At 39.6% G+C, this 20,596-nt stretch overlaps 2 protein-coding genes across 4 annotated transcripts in view; one reads left to right on the forward strand and one right to left on the reverse strand.

Annotated features, from left to right (window-relative positions):
* Window positions 1-17,825, forward strand: part of LOC125899270 (nck-associated protein 5-like) — a 122,955-nt gene extending 105,130 nt beyond the window's left edge. For 2 of the 3 annotated variants that reach the window (XM_049593427.1, XM_049593428.1), the window contains 3 exons: window positions 3,993-4,379; window positions 9,231-9,326; window positions 12,550-17,825. In XM_049593427.1, the coding sequence (XP_049449384.1) occupies window positions 3,993-4,379; window positions 9,231-9,326; window positions 12,550-12,551 (485 nt within the window). In that variant the 3' untranslated portion in view covers window positions 12,552-17,825. Of the gene's footprint in view, window positions 1-3,992; window positions 4,380-9,230; window positions 9,327-12,549 lie in introns of those variants that run through there. The other variant, XM_049593429.1, reaches the window with a different exon arrangement.
* The window catches only part of gpr39 (G protein-coupled receptor 39), a 200,400-nt gene that overhangs the window by 84,605 nt on the left and 95,199 nt on the right, over window positions 1-20,596 (reverse strand). The gene's annotated exons all lie outside the window — the stretch shown is intronic.

Below are 20,596 nucleotides of genomic sequence, written 5' to 3' on the forward strand. Positions count from 1 at the left end.
GGAGCTGAGCCAGGAAAGCAAAGCTTTCGATTTACTGGTCCATCTACGTCCCAACCCTCACGTATGGTCATGAACTCTGGGTAGTGACCGAAAGAATGAGATTGCGGATACAAGCCGTGGAAATGAGTTTCCTCCGTGGGGTGGCTGGGCTCAGCCTTAGAGATAGGGTGAGGAGCTCGGACATCCGGAGAGAGCTCGGAGTAGAGCTGCTGCACCTTCGTGTCGAAAGGGGTCAGTTGAGGTGGTTCGGGCATCTAACTAGGATGCCTCCTGGGCGCCCCCCCACTGGAGGAGTCCCGGGCACGTCCCACTGGTAGGAGGCCCCGGGGCAGACCCAGAGCACGCTGGAGGGATTACATATCTCGTCTGGCCTGGGAGTGCCTTGGGGTCCCCCAGGAGGAGCTGGAAAGCATTGCCAGGGAGAGGGATGTCTGGGGTGCTTTGCTCGGCCTGCTGCCCCTGCGGCGCGACCCCGGATAAGCGGGTGAAAATGGATGGATGGATGGATGGATGGATGGATAAATAATAAGTACAGAAAAGTTCACTTTAAACTGACTCCACTGACACAAATAAAAAAGCAAATGGGATAAGTTAACCATCAGAGCTTTCTGTCAGAGAGCCCTTTCTGGAAGAAATCTTTTCATTTTAACCCAAACCATCATCTTTTTCATAAAACTTAAGGAATATCTGTCTTAAAAACTTCAAACTTCTCCAAGATCATTCAACAAAATACAACATTCAGCTCAGTAATAATTGTCAGGGTTCATGGACAAAACAACTGTTTTTGCTTATCACCCATCATTAGCTTAAGCATGTTTACATTACATAAATTAGCCTAGCAGCTGGCGGACATTTTCCTCTTTTCATAACTTAACAGATTACATGCAGTGTTATTACTTTTCTTACTCACCGGTGGTTAGAGTCACTGCATCTCCTGACAGAACACCTCGGTTGAATTTCAGCCTGCATGCACGGTTTTTCAACCGAATGTTGTTAAAACAGAGCAGCTAATGTTGCTAAAGCAAGAAGCTAGCGGAGTGAGCTGCTCCTCAAGGCAGGTAATGTTATGTTGTGTTTTATCTTGTAATGTCATTGTTTAGATACGCCATGTGCTTTGTCTCTTATCCTGTATTTTCTCCAAAATCCAAAATATTTTGCTTTGCTGATTTATTCCCGAGTAAATAACTTTATGCTCATCGTCTTTCTCTTTGCTGCTTGCCATCTGCCTGCTGCTGTTTGATAGTGGTACAGACTTTCAAAATAAAAGCCTATGCTAAAGATGACAATATGGATCGATGTTTTCACTTTGCATCGATGTGATTGGATCGTTGATCATTAAATCGATATATCGATCCAGATTGATGGATTGTTACACCCCTACTAACAAGATGCCCTTTAAGTGAAGATGAGAACATGGATTCCTTCAATTTATGCACACACGACTTCGCTTAACTACCCTTGGTCTATTTAATAAACAACATAATCCTACAAGTACAACATATTATTACCTCCGCCAAGAAGGTTATGTTTTCGCCGGCATTGGTCTGTTTGTCTGTAACTCAAAAAGTTATGAACGGATTTTGATGAGTGGATAAAATAATAAATAAAGTATATCGTCTGACAGCCTCAGCAGCAATTCCAATTTCTAAAAAGACGGTGAAAATAGCGCCATCTGGTGGCCGGAAAGCACGTCTTGTTCTACTTGCTAAATATTGTTGTAATTCTAAAGTTGAAATTAATGTTCTGTGTTGGAAAAAAAGAAAGTGAAAAATACAAAAAACATTTTATATTCTGTGTTGGTACAAAATAAAAAAGAAATAAATACGCCACAGTGTCTCCATGGTGAAGGCATATATAACCTAATAATGATAGTGATGCACATAAACTAATTGTGATGCAGGCTGCAAAATCTGATGCAGAGGGGGAGGGAATATCACCTACTTGGCGGAGGTCTGCACTCTCTGAGTGCTTTTCTAGTTATTATTTTTATTTGTCCTATTTTATTATTATTAGCATCATTACATTTTACACATAGTATGTGTTTTTTAAATGAAATCAGAAGATTATTACTGCAGTGTTGTCTTGTGACATGGAGCAGTTATTTATGAAACTTGGTACAACAGAGAGGGGATGTGAGGATGACAACAACCTCACCGCCTATGTTAAAGGCTTTTTGAAGCTAATCAATTCTGAGCCTCTGTGAGTCTGCCTTCCCAGGAAAGACTGTGTCACACCGGTTCTTGTTAACTTCCAACTAAAGACCAAACTAATCAATAAAGTCTCTGTTCTATGTCTTCTCAATTCTTTTTTTTCCTTCTTGTTTTCAGCTGGGTCAAAATAACCATTTTCATCTCAAGTGGTGCTTAAATTTTTAATACATGGAACCTGCAGTCATCATTTAACTATAAAGGGAAAGGGTGTTTGCTAGGATGTGTCCCCAACTCAAGCTCTAAATACAGCTTTTCTGAGCTAGTGAGATTTTCTCAAAGCTTCATATGCTGACATTTGTAACACATTTGTTACATGATGTTAGTTGATTTTACAACTGAAAAACATTACACATAAAACTGGTCCTATGGTCCTGTACTGTATGTGTCTGTGTTTTCATAGCCTAATAAGGCTGCGTTGCCACATGCTTGTCACATTTTCCTGTAATGTGACAACTCTGAAAAAAACTAAATTAATTTGAGCACTCTAGCTTAAAAATGAAACAAGAAAAAAGTGAAGAAAAATGAGCTTGTAGAAACCCAGAAGAGGGGTGTAAAGTCTCATGTGTGTGCGCCTTAATTAATAAAGGGGGAGCAGCTGTTGCCTTTGCTCCAGCGTGAGATTGCCTGCAGGTTCCTGCCACAGGGTACATATTAAAACATGAGCCTGCATGACAACAGCTAGAGGATATCTTTTCTTATTTGGATTTTGTGCACACTGGACGGATGACTACTGTGACACATCTTGTTTTGTTTTAGATTTCTACTTTTTGTTTTGAAGTCTAGAAGACTCTGAGAGCTGAACAACAATGCAAATGATACAAACGCCACATATTCGAAATGTAAGCTGCAACATAGGTTTATTCCTCTCACAATAATGTGTAATTCTGGAGGGGCAATGTCAGACTTTTGATTGAACAATGCAAATTCTGCATCTTTCATCTCAAAGATGAGAAACATCACATACAACATGTGTGTTTGTCAGTTGTGCTTGATATGTTCCACATAAAATACACATATTTGAAGTGTATTGAAGTTTCATTTCATGTCCCATTCTGTGCATTTCATATTCACAGTGTGATCAATGCATGCCTGTAGTCGCACCCATTAAAAAGCAGTGGTTCAAGTGAGCTTGATTTGCATTGGCCGAGTCATTCTCTGTGGCAGGGCTACATATGGTGTAATTAGCAGTCATTACCCAGTCTCACACTTATGTGTAATTAGATTGTACTGAACCACCATTTTTCAACTTGGCTTTAAAGAGGACACCATGGAGCCAAGTGTGAGTGGAAAAAAAAAACAGAATAACCATCTGTTGCATGTCTGCTTTGAAATGACCAAAACACGACACTAGAATCAGCTGCTTAGTGCTCAAACAGTCAGAATGATGTGGCAGGAATAACAAGGAGGCATAAGGGAAACATATATGACATATGACACTGCAGAGGCAATCCATTATTATTGATTGGTAAAGCTGCCCTCATTCAATACTGATAGCTCTTTCACTGATTCAAATCTTCAGTTATCATTTCAAGCACTTCAGAATAAAGAACAGTTTATTCTCCATGTGGAACAGCTTTACACAGACTTTCCTTCAAATACTGGTGCAGAATTACAGCCCAGATAATATGATGAACAATAGTCAATTATTATGTTAGTGCACATATATTTTAAAGGTTTCTTCAGTGCCACTTCAACCATGGTTACCCTGTTGTTTCATTCCTGTTGTTCTCCCTCTCTTTCCTGGGACCCTGAGCCACTTCAACTGTTCTCCTTGTGCCGCAGGCTCCGGCTGCAAGATGCGAACGTTGGACAGTGGAATTGGGACCATCCCCCTTCCTGAATCCTGTTCCTTCTTCTCCTCTATCCTGCACCTTCTCCCCAAATCCTCATCAACCCCAGAACAGTCCCTCAGTCCTCCCAGTGTCCCTGGTTCCTCCAGTGAGGATGTGTCTCCTTCCCCATTACCCCGGTGGAGGATACCCTCCAGCTTTAAGGACAGCAGCCATTCAGGGGTGCCAAACTCCCTCTCCGACTCCTCCATGACCCATATCCAGTCAGTGCCTTTCCCCACTGTGGCCTTCCTCCAGCCCATCCAACCCCAGTCTGAACCCATTGTGACCTCTGCCAGTTTGTGTGATACCCAGAGCAGGCTACCCAGACCACCACCAGGTACGGTAAAGCCAAAGATTTTTCCAGCAAGAATCATGATGTGTGGACTGAAGTAAAGATGATGCTCAAAGTGTTTTCTCCATTAAGTGCTGTGGGCCTATTATTATTATTGATTCTAAATTGTTAGCCTGAATTAGTCTAGCCAGTTCTGAAGAAAAGGACTTTCTTATTTTTCTGAGGTTTGCTTGTAGTATTCCAAGTTAGATTCAGCAAACTCTTAACTGCACAAACATGTTGTAAATTGCTTGTTTCAACGTGAATAATACCACCTCTTTGTGAGTTTGTATAAATAGCACCCCTACTGTAACATAGATATGGTCTGTTACTAGTCATTGTTAGGAGGCGTGGCGAGGGCAGAGTTGGCGATGGGGAAAACAGTCCTTTCCCTCAGCCTATGAATAATGGGAAAGCTTGGTTTTTGAGCTCACATGAGATAGCCACTATTACATTTACTATAAATGTGATTAATTAAATTTACCATAATATCACTATCCTACAGCCATTAACACTATGATGAAAAGACTTGCATGTTTTAGTGAATTCCATGCACGTTTTGAGACAGTAAATCAATACTAACATTACTCAAAGCCATTAGCCTGTGTTTTGATGATGTGCTATATTGTTATCATGCAGGGATTTGAAACCTCAAGAACTACAGGTCCTTTGAGGTGCAAAACCTTTTACCACTGGCTAGGTCCTTTTTGCTTACACATAAACAGCCCCAAAATCGCCATCACCAAACTCACCAACTCTGTTTAAATATACAGTCATTTCAGAGCATGTAGAGGCAGCATATTTTTACATCTTGCGGGTGAATTAAAGGTTTATTTCAACCAACCAGTCAGTGATTGTTAAAACACTGGAAAAGACAAACCAAGATGGTTACTGTGAGTTTTACTTTGTTTCTGTTGACTTTGAATAAAGGTGCATTTTAGGATGATAAAAGCACTTAGTTTGAGTTTGGCGGGTTTGATGATAACAATTTTGAGACTGTTTTAGTTAAACAAGGATCTTACTCTTTAACATTAAGGTCTATCTCTGTAGGAATCCTTCTGATAATTTTATCAAACTTCTAACGATGTGCACGTCATTGGCAAAACAAGCACTTTACTAAATGTAAACTGACAATGTGAACATGCCCTGAGTGTTTTACATTGCAACCTGGCTGCTGTTCTCACTCAACATTAGAACAGTTTCAAAAGATGAAATTAGGGTCCAGTTTGAAAAATCCCCTTTAATGCTGAATTTTTAGTTTAGTTTATTTGACATGCAGAAAGACACTCAAAAATTTTTCAGCAAGGTAGCGAATGCTTTGTTTTCCCCCGGCTTAAAAGGATGTGACGTATTGTGTGAGCTACCATAAATACCAACTGTATCTATGACCTTGTAAGGCTGCCTGTTTATCAGTGTAGGCACTGATAAATGTTATTTTAGGGTGTAGGGTCAAAATGGCAGTTTTATAGTCTGATCCAGATACATAGTATAGGCTACACAAGATACATTTGTCACCATGTTATATAGTTTTTAAAGAAAATGTTTCCAGTTTACATGGTTCCAACGATATTGTAACATTTTACAATATTGTTGTGTGGCTGTTGGTTGGTAAGGACCTGCATCATGTTGGATGAGGACAGAAGTTACTAGACAAGGATTGATATTTGACAATGAGCTGAAATCAATATGACATCATAAAATTGATTCACCCTTTAATGCTTTACTACTGTAGGTGCCTATGTGCTGCTTCTAAACAACTCTGGAGGTGGAGTTTACTAACCCTGTGAATGCAAAGCTTTTCCACTAAACTCAAAACTCAACTCATCAATCAAAATTAAAAATTAGGATAAAAAAGTAATTTTTATAGACATTTTTTCATATAACAAATTGCACTGTATAAGCTATAGAACACGTGGGAAATCTGTCAGCCATCTGTCACTCTCCTTTTAAAAAAAAAGACATATAAAATAAAAGTGGGTAATTTACTATTTATCCACAGTAAGAAGTACATCAAAAAGATACTAAAGCTACATTCTTACATGAAGAAATGCAAGATCCTCTCCTGCCATGTTCTCTTCTTCAGTTTAAAGTGTGTTAGTGAAATTGAAGGAGCACATTTCTATATATATCTACACAAAATAGACTACTGAAAGCAGCAGTGATCTTGGTGTGTCATTACAATAGCCAGCTCCTTCATGACTATGCTGATAGCTTTCATGCAGGAGGACGCAGTATAGACATGGCCTGCTCAGTATGCTAATCACACAGCATTTGCCAAAGAAACACTCATTTTCACTGTCAAGAGGAAAGATGTATTTTGCGTATGGGTGGTTCTTAATGAGTCATGTTTTCAGATTGAAGCCCCAAGGGTTCTCCACCACACACATAATATGTATTTTCATTTGCACAGTTTCAGAAGGACTATGATAGTGGGATGAACATGCGTACACTAAATAAGTTGGTGCTCAGTTAAAGTAGCTGTGTCTCACTTCATTGACTTTATGATTTGAAATTGATTTGCAATCTGTTCCCATTCAGATCTTACTTAGAAGTGTATATATATGCGTAAGTGCATATATACAGCACAATTCATCATGATCCATGTTGTGGCTGCAATAAAACAAACAAACTAAAAAAAAAAAATCAGAATCTTTAAAACTTTACAGCCTGGAAAGCTTGAGAATGGAAACCGCTGCTTCTCTACCCTGTCAACGATCAATTTTGCAGGAACAGCTCATAATTCCAAAGCTCCAGTGGTTCGAAATACAGTATGTACCACTGGACCAAAAGCCCATTTGTCCTACAATCAGTTATCCCAAATATAAACATGAGGAGTGTGACTGGTTAGGGTCATGGCTCATCATGCTCAACGTTAGACATGAAGATGAAACTGGCTGGTGCCTCCTGTCCGTACTTTGGTTCATTTCATCCATCCATCCATCAATCAATCAATCAATCAATTTTATTTATAAAGCCCAATATCACAAATCACAATTTGCCTCACAATGACAGCATCCTGCATAATAATTTGCCATGTGCGCAATTGTTTTCAGGATATTGTGCTGTTATACAAATGGCCTTTCATTTCAATTGGACATTTTTTTTTTAAGACTATTGGAGCTTCACAATTGTTAGCGGCCAAAGGTGACACTGGCAGGTTTAATGAGTTCTAGCTAGCAGATTAAAGTGACATTAGCTCCAAAAGTATTTTCTAAACACCGTCTCCTGTTGACTGTCTTAAATATGCACTTTATGGCTACACATGTGATATCTTACTAATATACTTATAGGCTGGAGCTACATGCCCCAGAAACAAAAATCAGCACTATCACCAGCTGATTATAAATAACATAAAGAACAGAACAATAAAGAAGGCTGTCAACGTGGCTTAAGATATAAATAATTTATTTTTCATATTTTCAAATAGTAACTACAGTATGTCTCACTTTTAACGATGCTAGAGAAAAAGCTTGTAGGGTGAGGACTAACCAATTAATATCTTGTCTGGTTGGGGTTGCTTAAGTATAACTTAAACCAAATCTAAGAAAGAGCTGTTAGTGTTAGCCTAAACTGCCATGTGATTCCTTGTCTTTTAAGTAATGCATGGCACCTACTTTATATACTAAGCTAGTTTGTCAGACATGCAAACGTCTGCATATTACATAGGGCAGATAAAAACTCCTAATTCCTTATACTTTTTCCTCTCTTTTTTTGGTTTAGGAATGGCTGAATACAAAGACACAACCTTACAAATTCTTAAGATGTATATCACTCTTGTTAGAGCTACAGGCTCATATACTGTAGCAGTTATGATGTCTAACCTCATTTTTATAGCAACAAATAACTCACTAAAACCAATTTAAACATACAGCAACAAGCTGAGAACTTAAGTATTAGAAAACATCTTTAGAAAAAAAACTATTATGTACCTTGATAGTGGAATGAGTCACTTTGCAGGTATTGTGGCACTCAAAACAATTATCCACTGATTTATAGACGTTTCTTTGCCAATGTACGTCTATGGGCCCAGTGGTATCACATGACTGACCCTGAAAATTGCAGTGTAAATGTTAGGCCACCATGAAAATTGGCTTCATAGCTTGGCACACTTCCTGAGGGCCTGACGAAGCAGGCTTTATAACCTGTACTGCAGCCAGCCACCAGTGAGCAAACAAGATAATTTGGCTTCACTTCTGGGGAGCTGTCATGTCAGCCATCTTTATGTACAGTCTATGCTATAGCCACATGCACACCACTTCAGTATGAGGAGAAACCCAAGCTTGACAGGCCTGCTGTGCCTAGCTATGGTTAGCAAACGATCAATTCTACATGTTTTGCTAAGTTGTCGGGCTAGTTTGGAGAAAATAGGATCTGACACTGAAGCTCTTCTAGACCCACAGACAGTGCAGATTGCTAAAATTGCATCAGACTGATTTTTTTTTGTTGTGTGAAATGCATCTTTAAATGTTTATCTCCCAAGGGACATTTCTTCTGACACCCAGTGAATACTTTTGGCTGTTTGATTTAAGCAACTTAAACTGTCACTCCATATCTGGCGAAATAAACTCTTGCTTCATTTGCACAGTGTTTTAGTTTGGTGAGGTGGTTGTCACTTTAAGGTCAGAATTACAGATTTGTCATCATCCAAGATGTCAGCTACTGCTCCTTTAGTGTCACTCAGATCTCCTGGCACTTTGAATTCAGAATGATAATCTTGCTCTCTTTGAAGATGTCAGCCTGCCAGTGTCACTCTCTTCTCTCAACTCCACATTTGAATCTTCTTCTTGACAGGAAGGAGAATTAAATCTGACTGCTGAGAAAACCTCTGAAATGTGTTTCATTCTGTATTTTTTTCAGGTGCAATGGAACCAAAAAAGTTGACCTACATCAAATCAAAAACAAGAGCCACTCCGAGCCAACAGAAAGAGCAGACAAGACTCCAGCTTGCCAACTGTAAGACATGTGAACAGCTTTATTTAAGACACTTCTGTCCAGAAACCATGTTATATTCTGTGTCCACTTATCTTTATGTATTTATAGTTGTACACATTTTCATTCTCCAACTTTATCATCCAGCAACAGAAGCCCCTTCTTGCTAGGATAATAAAAAAACTCTATCTTTTACGATATCATCTCTGAACGTCAAAGTGACCTGTACAATTAACATAAACACTTTTCTGTATGATTAACTTGGACCTCCAGCCTTGGAAAATATAAAATCGCAAGAGAAACTGAAAGCTGTTGAGGTCAAAAGACTGCTGAGAACTACAAACAGGGTCACAGTTTGTTTCAAGAGTTAGATACTCAAGATAAGTATTATTATTTTTGCACCCTGAAGGGTTATATTGGCAAGTGTGATGAAAGTTGAAAAGATAAATCTAGAATCTGCCTGCTGAAGCCTTGTCAGACATATTCAAATTTTGCCTCCCCAAACTGACACTGTAAGTGGAAGCTGTAAAGATGAAAAATGTGCAACAATCACTTCTTCACATTGTAAAAACAGTGTATTTGCCTAGAAAGGACACTTTAAAATGCTACACTTCCCTGTAAAATTCATTTCTACCCTCACTGAGCAGAAAGCAAGCTTAATGGTGGCAACTAAACACATTACTAACACAAACATCATTTGCATCTTACTACAGTACATTAACGTTGGCATTTACAACGTGTGTGTGTGTGTGTGTGTGTGTGTGTGTGTGTGTGTGTGTGTGTGTGTGTGTGTGTGTCGTAGATTGCAAGACATGCCTGTGTGTTAAAAACCAGCCACAGGATTTAGACTGCACATGAGGCACCATCCCATCTCACACACATAAACACACACACATCCCTGTACCTCTATCTTTGTGAAGACCCTAATTGACAAAATGTACCCCCATCCCCTGACCCTAACCTTAAAGGTCCCATATTATGCCCATATTCAGGTTCATACTTGTGTGTTGGGTTTCTACTAGAACACGTTTACATGCTTTAATGTTCAAAAAACACATTATTTTTCTCATGTCTGCCTGAACATACCTGTAATCACCTTCTGTCTGTTCTCTCCCTTTGCTCTGTTCTTTTATCTTTATAAGCCGTTTCAGTGGAATTACACTGCTCGGCAACAGTTTGGGTCCATGTTTACTTTCTGTCAGCTGTTGTCATTCACATACAGGGCAAAACATTCCAACAAGAGATACAAAAGGACCCATTAGACTGTTTATTATTTCAAACGGTCTATATAGTATAGTTGTGATATCACAAAGTCATAGAAATCCTGACAGCTTGTTTATAGGCACACTTTCTGAATACGAACTGTGTACATTTCTCTATGGATTGAGTATTCTAATACTTTTACTTTTACTTTTAAGGCATGAAAAACTGACTTTTCACAATATGGGTCCTTTAACCATTACAGGGAAATGCCTCACCACAACTGTTATCCTAATCTAAACTTTATTCATTCATTCATTCATCTTCTAACCGCTTCATCCTCTTGAGGGTCGCGGGGGGGCTGGAGCCTATCCCAGCTACATCGGGCGAGAGGCAGGGTACACCCTGGACAGGTCGCCAGACACATAGAGACAAACAACCATTCACACCTACGGACAATTTAGAGTTATCAATTAACCTAGTCCCCAATCTGCATGTCTTTGGACTGTGGGGGGAAGCCGGAGTGCCCGGAGAGAACCCACGCTGACACGGGGAGAACATGCAAACTCTGCACAGAAGGGCTCCCATGCCCGGGATCGAACCGGCGACCCTCTTGCTGTGAGGCGAGAGTGCTAACCACCACACCACCGTGCCGCCCCTAAACTTTATTCTAACCTAAATTTTGAAACCAAGTCCTACCTATCAAACAGGCCTCTGAAGAAGTAAAGTTTGTTGCACACACACACACACACACACACACACACACACACACACGCATACACAAAATGCACATAAAGATTCTGTGTTCCCTTCGAGTCAGATGATTTTATGAAAGCAATTTCACTCACAGAAATGCACTCATACAACTGTAATATTCTGTACAAGCATATGCCATTCACAAATTCCCACAGTTATGGTCTACGTATGCTATGAGTCAGACCTGGTGTCAGTTTAACTTACACCCCTTTCTCACCCAAATTAGCATGTGTATACAGGTTTTTTAAACACCAGAACACCCACAAAAATAGGGGATAGACTCTTTTCCCACTGTCAGTATACTAGAGCCTTGCACACAGCTCTGCACACAAGTGTGCCTTTCTGTTTTTTCTACCTTTTTTTGCATCTAATATCAGGGATGGTAGCGAAAACAGGTTAGTTAACAGTAGACAGCAGCATGAAGGCCAGAGAAAATGTTCCAGCGGTTACTTCTTTTTACTTTTTTAATTTTTTATTCAGTCTCTGTTTCAAACTCTGTGCAGACTATTTCGAAACGATGGTCACGAGCTGCTTAGATGGAGATGGACGGTATTTTCTGTATTACATATTTACATGTATTTCTATTACATAGCGCTGGCAAAGGGTCTGAAAGTAGCGCATCCAGTTGTATTTCCATCATTGCCAATTGAAGCCGATCCAAGCTGGAGCTAGTAAATACCTTCGACTACTGCAGAGTCATTTGTCCTGGATGTGAATGCTGATTGTGCCCTTTCCCATTAAATACAAAAGCCAGATTTTAGCGGGTGTTAGTGGGGTTTTTTGTTCAGTGGTAAAGGGGCTTCAGACAGCTGACTTATGTGGGAGAGTGATGCAACATTACATCAACATGCAGGGCAGCAGGTTTCTTTAAATATCATCTCTGTCCAACACAATCAAATCACACGTTGACTGTTTCTATTTGCATTTAAACTGTAGTTGCTCATGCAGTATAACTGAAAATGATACATGTTAAATTTACTTCCAACAACAGTTAAACAATTGAAATCACCATAAACTGTAATTTAAGGTGTTCTGCAGTCAGTAGAAAGAGTTGCTGACTTCCCTTTGAATAAACTTGGTTGTGTATGTGCAGGTTATTGGCACATATATAGAGGAATTGTATTGTAATATGTGATTCAACCATTTCTGGGGAAATAAATAAATACTGTATCATAAGAACCAACTTATAACAGTACGTGTTAAATTTCTTGAAATGGCAGAGGTTTTATTTTGGATGCTTGCATGGCACTGTGCTGCAGAATCTCACTCTACTCTATGTCTTTCATTTCAGAGTTTATGAAGCTGACTGAGTCAACCTGAAGCAAAGAATCAAGCAATCAGTTGAATTTATCACTCTAACACACATGGAGGATACCGAAATCCCACAGTTTGGACACCGCATCTCTGTATCAGGATGAAACGCTCAGAGCTGGACAACAAGTGAGCTTGGCATTGTGGGCTTCCACCTGTGCTCAGTGTAGTGTTGAGATACTGAGTAGCCTTTGAGGTGTAGTAATGAACCTTCTGGCAGTCATGTTGGTGGTCTGCTGCTCATTGGCATCAGCTGTGTGCAGCTGATTGAATTTCTAAATGTACTTCTCTGCTGTCTCACAGGACTGGAGGTAAACAGACATTTACATTTTTTTTGTTTTTTTTTTTTCAACTTGTTCTTACTCCAAACTCATCAAATACTGACGCTTGGTCAGTGGCCCTCGGCGTCTGATGCTGACACACCAAGGCACTCTTAAGCATCTATATGAGATTGCACTGTGATGCATGACTATTAGACACTCTGAGAAACTGATGCAGTATAAAGAGCAAGGGGACTTTCACCCAGGAGACTGCTGTTTGTCTTCCATGTGAAACCAAAGGTCACCACTGACTTATTTTAACTACGTGACATATATCATGTGACATACCCAGAGCATCATTTTGATGCATAGGATCACTGACCAAGCATCTGTATTTGAGAACTTGAGAGTAAGAATCTGTAATAGAAGTAATCATACTAAAATGTGAATACGTGACTGATTTTTATTTATTTTTTTTTTTTTTTGGTATCAGGTTAGCTACTGTAGCACTTTCATGGCTACCTGTTATCATCATTATCTTAGTTAAACACACGCTAATGCATGTAGGCCTGGTTTAAGCTAACACTGGTGGCCAACAGCTGCATTTTTACACTGCTATGTAATAACCATACTTGTTAGCTAGTTAAGCTAACTGCATAGAAAAAGAACAACTAAAAATAGGAAGACAGTTTCCAGTGTTGCAGTAACCTGAATGCTAAAAAACCCCACAACTAATCAGAGAATTAGCTCTACATAACTGTAACTGACTTAATTTATCTTCCACTGCAGCACACAGCTATTGTCTTTAAAAAGATACTTCTCACATTGCAACTCCAATACCATGTAATGGGTACAGCAATGTTATTGCAACCCTGTCACCAACAAATTATGTTCACGTACAACTAACTGAGTGCCGCTATACCGCAGAAATGGATGAGTATAATCAAATGAATAAACTTTGCATTTTTATAGCCAAAATATTTGCCACAGTACAGAAAGGACTGTCAATACTATGTGGACTCTAACAAGGATTTATCTACTCATCTATAATCTACACATGGAAACACATTACAGTAAACTATTTTATCAACTTTTGTAACCTGGTGGTTAAAATTGCATCAATTAAATTTGGCCACTAGGGGACAAAACAAAACACAATGACAGACAGAGGCTGTGTTTGACATTGCATACTAACATACTATTCATAGTAAGTATGATGTAAAATGAGTATATAATGCATTCTAACCATGGATGTGTTCAGAGAACTGGATACAGCATTAGAGGTGGGGCCCCATTCATTCCTATGGAAGTTGCCCAGTGGTGCATGAGGCCAAAAACATTCAACTGCCACTTATGCTACCGGCCGAGCTGGCTACTTAATTTTAGCGCTTCGCTAATTTGAACGGTAAAAAAAAAAAAAAAAAAAAAAAAATCTAGCAGTTCTAGACTTTAAAAATGGTACCGGACTGAATGGATCAAATCCTGGTTGTGAAACGAATCTTTTTGGCTGGTGTGTCATTTACAGACATCTTTACAGACATTTACAGACACCTCTTTCCCAATGTAAGTCTATGGGAAAATGTTTTTGGGGGGCCCAATGGCATCATGTGATGGGTTCTGGAGTTTCGATTCTGTTTGGGGGCCTAGTTCCAACTGCATAGTATGGTATTTTGTGAATGCAAGAAATGGATGGATGTATACTAGATTAGCAAGAATTTCTGAGTATGAGACATGACTTTACTCAACATACTCAACCGCCCCGAAACTCAATATGGCTCTTCACACTGTCCAATGATGGACTGTGAGGCAAACTGTTTAAAGCATTAACCGCTGGCCAAAATTTAATGATGTTAAAGTACAAGGCGGCACAGTGGTTAGTATTGTCGCCTCACAGCAAGAGGATTCCTGATTCAAACTAGGCTGGGGGGCTTCTCCCACAGTCTAAAGACATGCAGATTATGTTAATTGGTGACTCTAAATTGTCCATGGGTGGGAATGTGAGTCTCTATGTGATAGCCCTGTGATAGTCTGGCGACCTGTCCAGGGTGTACCCCGCCTCTTGTCCAATGTCAGCTGGGGTAGGCTCCAGCCCCCCTGCGACCCCTGACAGGATAAGCAGGCACAGATATGGAGTAATGTTAAAGTACAGTTAAGAGGAAAAGTGCAGGGACACACATAATGTAGTGTAGAAAACAACACTAAAACATTTAATAATTTTAATTTGCCTTAAAATAACACTGGAGAGAATTAAATTTAGTGGAGGAGGTACTGTTGATTTATATTTGTAATAAACTATTTTCATTCAAACGTTAGTCGATACTGTTGTGATTAATACAGTTGCGATGAAGAGATGATATATTTCTTCAGTGTCAACAGTCTGCTGGTAATGGCATTCATTCATCTTCATCCTCTTGAGGGTCGCGGGGGGGTTGGAGCCTCTCCGAGCTGACATCGGGCGAGAGGCAGGGTACACCCTGGACAGGTCGCCAGACTATCACAGGGCTGACACTTAGAGACAAACAACCATTCACACTCACATTCACACCTACGGACAATTTAGAGTTATAAATTAACCTAGTCCCCAATCCGCATGTCTTTGGACTGTGGGAGGAAGCCGGAGTGCCCGGAGAGAACCCACACTGACACGGGGAGAACAGGCAAACTCCACACAGAAGGGCTCCCACACCCAGGATCGAACCGGCAACCCTCTTGCTGGGAGGCGACAGTGCTAACCACCACACCACCGTGCCGCCCGGTAATGGCATATGTGATGATAATTAAGTAGGCAGTATTCAGTACACACTGATTGAGTAGGCTATGTAATAAGCAGTATGTTGGTATGTATTTTTGAACACAGCCACAGCCTCAACATACTATCACCTTTAGAAAACTGTTATAGCTGACATGTTAGCAAACATTTACCGTACATACTTTCATATCCAGCAGAATAAAACAACATCCTATTTGACTGTTTCTGACCACTTTATTATTCAAAATGCAAGATACTCTTTTAATCTCCCTTTTGGTCTTCACCAACTCTTAAGAGTTTTGGGTCTTTAGCTTGCTAGTTTTTTGCCTACACAACCAACTACTCACTAAATGTTTTCATCTGGTAATCATCAGTTAGCATACAGTGGTTTTATCTGACTGTACAACCTGTGTAATCAAAACAATGAGCCAGAAGAAACTGTCATTTCTTCCATTTTCAAAAAAATCAGTGCAGGTTTAAACATTGAAATACCTTTGCACAAGCATGAATTCACCACCTGGCCTCCATAATGACACCAGCTGTGGTCATTTGTTTAATTGAAGATCTAATCCTGCTTTAGATTTAATAAATATCTCAGCTGCAATATGTATGCCAGTCATTTACTTTTCAGATGGAACCTTCTGAACTCAAGATCACAAACTACTTCAGAGTTCCATCCTGAAAACATTTTATGTACAGCACTAACTACTGATTGCCATTCATGAGCTCTGTACCTGACTGAGTAATGTGATTCTTTAAAGTGTGCACTATCTTGTAAACTTTTTTTTTTATTGTCACAATGTTAATATCAACTTGCATGCAACCACCCTCTGGCTTATTCTAACCACAGAGATGCATCATATAATTCCGATAGCCATCATATGAAGAGTTTCATCACAAGATGGGAAAAATACTAATATGCGAAACATGATGTGCACTGCTCAGTATTTATGACATTAAACTGGCATTACTTTTAAAATATCATGCAGAGTGTCACTTGGACATCTGAAATTGTGTGTTGTATTGTCGATAGGTGTCATGTTTTGAAAATGGTGCACATCTCGTCTTGATATGAAACTCTTTACATGTGACGTGCATTCTGTATTATTATTTTCTTTTTACATATTTCCACAGTTATGACATCAAGACAAAGCAGTGAGTTTTGCATGTAACCCTAGTTATAAAGCACCTAGTAGGCGCATTGTGGACATTGTTGTGCTAGCTCAGGGAAAATACCATTTATTGTCTCTGATAGATGCTGTGGATTTAATAGGTAAACCTGAACTTTAAAATGTGAAACCATTTCATTGCAACCAGTGAACACACCAGATGTCACTGTAATGGTTTAAGGTTATTACCTGAACTCAATATTTTCCTCTTGTCAGTTTCTGTCCGTACATTTAACTGTAAAATATCTCACCAGTTTCTCTCTCTATTACGTATACTGTGTCCTTTATAGTAATGTTTTTGGTGTTTTGAATGCATCCCAACAGTTACGCTTTGTGATGTTTACCCCTCACACCTTTGTCAGCTCCCTGCCTTTTATGTGTAGATATTTGCCAAAATGTGTATTGCCAAACACTGAGCTAATCACATATACAGAAAATGAATGCAACTAAAACTACATATCAGACTTGTCATGGTGACTATAGCCATATTCTTTTTGAAACATTAGAGACAGTTGACACTTTCATGTGATGTAGAACTGTGGAGCACTGTAACGTTGCACAATATCATTAGTCCTGTCTTCTTACTGTATTTACCTCCTCTTTAAATCTTTACTCACTTGCTACATGTATATGTTGAAGGTAATATTTGTAAAGTGCAGTTCATGCTAATAGCAACAAGCAGGTATAATAAATGAAATATGTAGCGTATACAGTGAGAAGAGGCGTTAATGGATCAGGGAACAGATTGGCTGTACTGATACGGGTAGATGGAGCATGGCGTCTGTGTTTTTAAAATGGCTCGCATAATGAAGAGCCTCACTCTCACAAGAGTATTGTATTTTTCTAACATTTACTCTAATGCCCTGTATTTGTACTCAGCACTGATGAGTGTAATTTACCATTTATTGCACATATTGTTACTCAACTATTACAGTAATTCTCCCTCTAAATGTTTTTTTTTTCAGAACCCAATAATAACAGTGATGTTCTTGTGTGACTGTCACCTTAGCAGTACAAGTTGAGAATTGTATATTACTGATATTCTTTGTTTTATGTAAAAGAAGAAAGAAAAAATAAACTATTTCAATACTTATACAACTTGAAGGATGTTGCTTTATGGTTTGATGTATTTCACTAAATTCATGTGCCTGTTAAAAGCTCCATTTCATGCTTACGGGGAAGATAGTTTCCTGCTAGTTCAAGTGTCCACTCCAGACTCCAGCCCAGTCTCTGTGCTTGCCAGTTTGAAAGATGGAAGTGCAGTGGGTCCAACTTCCTTGTCCAACTCTGCAACAAGTGTTGTTTTATTCCATTAAATTCAAAGTAAACAATTTGCAGAATACCAACATGTCATGGGCAGTGGACCAGGGTTTCTCAAACTGGAAGCAAACTCCCGCTGAGCTGCCAAACAGAGTGGTCAGATAAAAACTAAAATGAAAAACAAACATAAATGAAGAATGCTCTTTCTAAATTTGACATCCATGCATTGAAGTAGTTGGTGTGAGCTAGCACATTCTCATTCCCAGGGTGTCAAATACTGCCATTTTGTCACGTCCCTCGGTGTGTGATATTGATGCCAAAGGCACCCCTCAGTGTCTTTATGAGACACACTGGGCTTTGGAAGTTTGGAAGGAAAGGATGTGGATGGATCAAACAAAACAGACTTTCACCCAGAAACTTAAGTTTGTTGTCTGCATGAGCCAAAAATTAACGTTTTAACCTAATGTTACATAATTTACTAATGGCTGTCATGCACTTATGTCAGTCACGTGACATGTTTATATCACATTACATATCATATAACAAACACACATGGTTCAATCCAAAACATGATATGATCTTTTCACAACATAACCAAGTAGTTTTGTTGCCTAAACCTAACTGTTATCATTTCATAGCATAAACCTCTTGTTGCAATGTATTTTAGCAGTGCGTCACATGGAGATGGCATGTTTTATTTGTAGGCTACGTTAAATTTGAAGCTGCTGGTTTGCTTAGCTTATAAAAACTGAAAGTGGCACAAACAGCTAACCTGGCTCTGTCTAAAGATACAGAAAACTGGCCTGTGAAGATCACTAATGAACACATTTCAATCAGGAGAGACTCATTTTTATAGTAAAAACTATATTTATTGACATGTGCACATAAGAATGAAAAATGTGAAAAGTCTTTGGCGATTAGACCCTGTAGAGATGGTTTGATTTATGGAGGGTGATGAATCTGTTGTCAAATAGAGATGTAGTATTGTGTGCAATTTTGCAAATCTTCCCTTGACAATTACACATTTCCATGGCCTCTTGTTGTTTGGGTAACTCCCAAAATACATAATTCATTGTGAGCAGATATAGGTCTGATTGAAAAGGTGGAGAGGGGCTACCCCCGCAAATGTTCCAACAGGCCCAGACTGGCCAGGAGTTTTTCCGGTGGCCTGGCCCTGAATGGCCCGCAGGCCTTGGCTAATAAAAACTAAATCCTGCATAATGGCCAGCAGCTAAAAAAATATTGTTTGGGAGTGTCCTGAACACAGATGCCTGGGAAGCAGCTAGTCAGGCACGAAAGGGCTGTGTTTTTTAGATTGCGGCCAAAACACATCAAGTGACGTTCTCTGTCAGAGGTCACGTTGCAGAACAAACTAAAATGATAAATGGTCATAAACACGTCATTGTACTAAAGGTGAATTAAACTCCATGCACAAATGGACTTTCTTCTCAGTGGTGGAAGAAGTAGCCTACTTACTTTCAAGTGAAAGTACAAACGTATAATAAACATATGTATGTGTGTGTATATATATATATATATATATATATATATATTTCATATTATTGTATTAGCCTATTTATGCATTAATATGTTCAGCTTGTAAAGGTGGAGCTGATTTTAATCATTTTATGTACTGCTTGGTAGTTTAATGATACATAAACATTTATTAATTGATTTACATGTTTTATTAGTAATCTGAATCTTCAAAGTAACTAAAGCTGTCAGATGAATGTAGTGGAGTAAAGAGTACAATATTTGTCTCTGAAAGCAAAGCAGAAATAGCCTGTAAAACTAACAAAAAATGGAAATACTCAAGTAAGCTAACAGTATGCCTACCTTAAAACTGTATGCTCCAGTACTTGAGTAAATGTAGCCTATGTCAAGGTGTACATGATTGCCTTCCCTGATAGGGTGGGGAGGGACATGTCTGGGGAGAGCTGTAGGTGATGTGTGGCCTCTGACAGAGGTCCGACACACCTTCTTGAGCTACAGGCAGTGTTTTTGGTCTTCCAACACTTCAGGCCCCTGACACAGGGAAAGCACGTGTTAGTAAGGACCCACAACTGCACCGTGGTGGCCTACATTAAACGGCAGGGTGAAGTTCAGTCTGCTGCTCTGTTGAGGATGGTAAAGAGTCTGTGGTTGTGGGCCTCAGAGTACTTTTTGTCTCTGAAGGCTTTCACATTCTAGGACTGGAAAACAGACGCGCACACATAGGTCTCTAGTTTCCCAGCGCAGTGCAGGTGGCGAGCCCCGCGCAGAGCTAGTTTCAAGCAGTGCAACCCGAGGCACGCTCAGTTTGGTAGTTTAGCAGACCGAGGTGCGCTGAGATGGGTGTGGCAGCGCAGCAGGGGGAGGTGTCATTTGGCTGACCGGCGGACAGTGCACACGTCACCAAAATCTCACAGGCAGGTTTCCAGAATGTCAGGCACATTAACGATGCAATAAATACCCACAAAAACCACTATTCAATGCAACTATCTGCAATCAGCACATAAATGTATCTCTATATCGACTGTCCCGTCACATCTGATGTCAGATCAAAGGGGTTTGGCACTGTTTGACACGTTTGGCACGCGTAATGGAAAC

Source organism: Epinephelus fuscoguttatus, linkage group LG13 (genome assembly GCF_011397635.1).
Source record: "Epinephelus fuscoguttatus linkage group LG13, E.fuscoguttatus.final_Chr_v1".
Taxonomy (NCBI): domain Eukaryota; kingdom Metazoa; phylum Chordata; class Actinopteri; order Perciformes; family Serranidae; genus Epinephelus; species Epinephelus fuscoguttatus.